The sequence below is a fragment of the Cryptomeria japonica genome, chromosome 5, assembly GCF_030272615.1.
Source record: "Cryptomeria japonica chromosome 5, Sugi_1.0, whole genome shotgun sequence".
Taxonomy (NCBI): domain Eukaryota; kingdom Viridiplantae; phylum Streptophyta; class Pinopsida; order Cupressales; family Cupressaceae; genus Cryptomeria; species Cryptomeria japonica.
The window spans coordinates 867,335,624-867,340,377 of record NC_081409.1 but is presented as its reverse complement, the minus strand read 5'-3'; the positions used below and the strand labels follow the sequence as shown (position 1 = coordinate 867,340,377).

The window sequence follows — 4,754 nt, the reverse complement described above, 5'->3', positions numbered from 1 at the left end:
AGCTAAATATAAAATATAAAAGTTTAGATGGATTTTAGTATAAGTATGATGCTAAAGACTTGGATCCCTCAAAAATGGAGGAATGAGAGCTCTATTTATAGCAAAAATAGGGCAATGGATGGCTTGGATTGAAAGAGTTAATCAAGGCCAAGTTTGAAAGTTGGGAATCCATATTTGTAATTGGCACCAATGAAATGGTGACAATTGTCAACATAAGGCTGGGTTGAGAGGAGAGGTAGGAAGCATTAAATGCTTGAAAAGACCTCATGGTTACCCTAGGGGTTAAGGGTTAAGGTTAAGTTAAGATTACCCATTAGATAAAGCTTTTACCCAAAAGATAAACTTTTGTGCAAAGGTTTAAGGATAACCATGGTCAAAGCAATAAATGTTTGATGAGACCCTTGGGTTACATGGAGGTTGAGTTTATGGAAATTCTTTAACCATGTAAGAGGGTTTGAGTTAACCATTAATGGTTATGAAGACTTTGGGGACAAATTTGTAAGAGTCCTTCCAAATTTAGGGGCTTTCAACAAGTTAGCTTGTTGAATCGATAAAGGCTTTAATGCCTTTTGAAGACTTTACTTTAGATTTGAGAAGTGACCTCCTCAAATTTAGGGGAAAGGGATAATGGATGGGTTTTGGGTTAATTGATTAGGTTTAGAAGAATTAGGAATGGGATTTAGGATGCAAGTGGGAGGTGTAGGAAAATGCAAGTGGGTGAGGGAAAATAGGTTTTATTTAAAATAAATTGCTTTATTTCAATTTGGTTGCAATTAAATAAATTAGATTTATTTAATTTAGGATAACTATTTTAATTAAATTTAAATTTAATTAAAAAGTGGATAGGAGCTTTAATTGAATAAAATGAATTATCCTATTAAATGGTATAGTGAATTTAATTGAGTAATTTACTTAATTAAATAGAGAAATACGGATAATTTAATTAAATTGGATTTAATTAAACATAGAAATGAATATAAAATATTCATTTAGGAATATGGTCATTTTTATACGTCTACAATTTTCATTAGAATTTATTAATAAAATGAAAAAAACAAAAAACATTTTTTAAATAATGAATGAAATCAATTTTGTATAATTAAACTCAAAATAATTTTAAAATGGTCAGTGAGCTTTTGGTAGGTGTAGAGTAGTTGAATGATTTTTAATGAACCCACCTAAAATATAAGAGAATCAATTGCTTGTACTGAATCAAAATGGCAGTGTATATTTATCCTTCCCTATCCTATTCTATTCAATTGTTTGCTTTGGTAGGTATAGAGTAGTTGAATGATTTTTTATGAACCCACCTAAAATATAAGAGAATCAATTGCTTGTACTGAATCAAAATGGCAGTGTATATTTATCCTTCCCTATCCTATTCTATTCAATTGTTTGCTTTCTTGTCTACCCTTCCTCGCAGTAGTCTAGTGTCTACCATGGCTACTCTTTTGTTGTTACTTTTAATGTATTCCACACTTTTAATCTCCGTTCTTCCTCATTCTCTCAATAATCTCCCTCATCATCATCATCAACAACAATTGCTCTTGCAATTCAAAGCCGTCGTTTCCAAAGATGGCAATGCTCTGCCCGACTGGACTCCACTTCATTCCTTCTGCAACTGGACTGGTGTTATTTGTCACTCATCGACCCACTCTGTCCGTGCCATCAGTTTAACCCAAATGAGTTTAGATGGCACCATTTCTCCTGTGCTGGGGAACCTCTCCTCTCTTCGATCCCTTGATCTCTCTGTCAATAACCTCACTGGTACCATTCCTCCCCAACTCGGTCAACTCCCAAATTTATGGATACTCTGGCTGAACAACAATCAATTACAAGGAACCATTCCGCCCACTCTCTCTGCATGCCGCAGCTTGTATTCTCTGGATCTCTCCTTTAACCAACTCCATGGCAGCATTCCACCTGAGCTGAGTCTTCTCACAAGCTTGAAGCTCCTCGTTTTGGGCGCAAACAGTCTCACAGGTATCATTACGCCCTCTTTCAAAAATCTGTCTTCCATAGTTGAGTTGGATTTGGGCGAAAATGAGCTCCATGGCCCAATTCCTCCTGAATTGGGCATGCTCACTCGCCTACAGATTCTTCACCTTCAAAATAATAACATATCAGGCACCATGCCCAGCTCTTTAACAAATCTCTCAGAAGTGAATGAAATAGCTCTATCTAGAAACCGGCTAAGGGGACATATTCCATGGGAAATTGGTACCAAACTCTCCAATTTGGTATTCCTTAGTTTATGGAGAAATCAGCTTAGTGGAACCATACCAAACTCCCTTGGAAATTGTTCCCGTCTCCAAGTACTTTATTTAAATGAAAACCAACTCAGTGGAAGGGTTCCAATGGAGCTGGGTAAGTTGAACCTTCTTATCTACCTTCACCTACACACGAATCAACTTGTTAGTGACAGCACTAACACATTGGCCTTTCTCACTGCTCTCACAAATTGCTCCCACCTGCAAAGATTAGATGCGTCACATAATCAATTCACAAGTATATTGCCCCCATCCATAGGCCAACTATCCTCCAATCTCAATTCTTTGGGTTTACAATTCAACATGATAGGTGGAAGCATACCACAACAGATTGTCAATCTAACGAACTTAACCCTCTTAAATTTAGGCGATAATCTTTTCAGCGGCAATATTCCATCTGGAATTAAGAGATTCTGTGTGTTGGAAAGATTGTATTTGTCTAGGAACAAATTAGGAGGAAGCATTCCAAGTGAGATAGGTCAAATGCAACATCTCGGACTCTTAGATCTTAGTCACAACCAGTTATCTGGAAAAATTCCAGATTCTCTCTGTAGCTCCCAGCAGCTAAGACGCCTTTTTCTTGCCCTGTTACTTTGGAGGAATGTCAGAAGTTGGAGCTCCTTGACTTATCTTACAATAAACTAGGGGGAAGGATACCTGGTGAAGTCATTTCTAGTCTCAAAAACATGCAATTCTACCTCAATCTTTCATGGAATTCTTTGCTAGGGTCGTTGCCACAGGAGATGAGTAAAATTGTAATGGCTCAAGCCATAGATATATCTGGAAACCAACTTACTGGGGTCATTCCATATTCTCTAGGAGACTGCATAGCAATAGAGTATCTAAATCTGTCCCACAACGCCTTTGAAGGTACAATACCAGATTCCCTCTCCAAATTAAAGAATCTCCAAGAAATGGATCTTTCTTTCAATAATTTGTCGGGGCAGATTCCAGAAGCAGGGTTGTTTCCAAATAGAAGTGTTGTAACATTGTTTATGGGGAACCCTGGCCTATGTGGCCCAAAAAACTATTCATTGCCTCCATGCCCAAATCTAACCCAGGGAAAACATTCCCAGCTCAAAAAAATAGTCTTATCAATTGTTGGAACCATTGGATTTGTATCATGCTGCTTCATTATAGTAATTCTATGGAGGCATAAACTTTCAAGGCGACTAGTCCTTCCCTCAAGCTTTCTTTTTCAAGGGCTTGGCTATCCAAAATTTTCTTATCAAGATCTTGTCATTGCAACGTCTGGATTTGATGAGTCAAACTTGCTTGGGGTAGGTAACTTTGGATCTGTCTACAAAGGCATCTTGAGGGATGGCAAGATAATTGCCATCAAGAGTCTTAATTTGGTAAATGAAGAAGCCCTCAAGAGCTTTAAGAGAGAGTGCAAAATATTAGGGAGGATTCGGCACCGTAACCTCATCAGAATCGTAAGTGCATTTTCCTACCCTGAGCTAAAAGGTTTGGTTCTTGAATTTGCATGTAATGGGAGCTTGGTAAAGCATTTGCATCCTGACAGGGATGTTGAAGGCTTTTGTAAATTGAGATTGAGCGAGTGTTTGAGCATTGCTATAGATGTAGCACATGGCATGGAATATCTACATCATGATTGTCCTCTACAAATTGTGCACTGTGATTTAAAACCTAGTAATGTGCTCTTGGATGCCAACATGACAGCCCTTGTCACTGATTTTGGTATATCCCGATTAACTAGTACAAATTCCATAGATTCACTCAGTACAACAACATTTGCAGTCAAAGGATCCATTGGATATATTGCTCCAGGTAAAATTTTGGAATTTTCTTTCTATTCGCTCTATCATTTTCTTTATTTCCTTTTTAACAATTTCTTGAATAAAATTGATTGCAGAATATGGATTGGGTGGGAATGTTTCTATAAAGGGAGACGTTTATAGTTACGGAATTCTGATATTAGAGATGGTTACAAGAAAGGAGCCAAGTGATGAAATGTTTGTTGCAGACTTGAGCTTGCATAAGTGGGTGAGATCAGCTTTTCCAAACAGACTGGCAGATGTTGTTAATAGCGAGCTATTGAGAGATGTGAATGAAAACATGGAAGACGATAAATGTCTTATTTCTTTCATTCATGTTGGTTTGCTTTGTAGTAGTGAATCACCAAGAGAACGACCTTCCATGAGAGATGTAGCCAAAGCCTTGGAGAGCCTGAAGACGTCTTTGATGGGAGATGCAGCTCCTTCCAATTTAACAGCTACCATATCAGAAATCCTGGAAAAGAACAATCCCACAGGAACATTGTCATCTGACAGTTCTACATTTTAGATGTTTACGACTTCCATTAAGATGTTTTAGTCCTTCATGTTTGGTAGTTTCAAGTTTTTCGTCTTTCATCACAAGCTAGTCTTCTTTCCTGTCGAATCCACATTGAGTTATATTGTAGTTCTTTGAGCTTGTAAATTGTTCCAATTCATGTGTTTTCATCACTGGTTTGAGAAAGTA

At 37.5% G+C, this 4,754-nt stretch overlaps 1 protein-coding gene across 1 annotated transcript; it reads left to right on the top strand.

The window, feature by feature from the left end:
* The first annotated feature begins 1,273 nt into the window (after positions 1-1,273).
* On the top strand, positions 1,274-4,754 carry LOC131052681 (probable LRR receptor-like serine/threonine-protein kinase At3g47570). The gene is made up of 3 exons (XM_059221169.1): positions 1,274-2,910; positions 2,997-4,061; positions 4,147-4,754. Exons 1-3 carry the CDS (start codon positions 1,350-1,352, stop codon positions 4,575-4,577), a joined length of 3,057 nt encoding a protein of 1,018 aa, XP_059077152.1. The 5' UTR covers positions 1,274-1,349; the 3' UTR covers positions 4,578-4,754.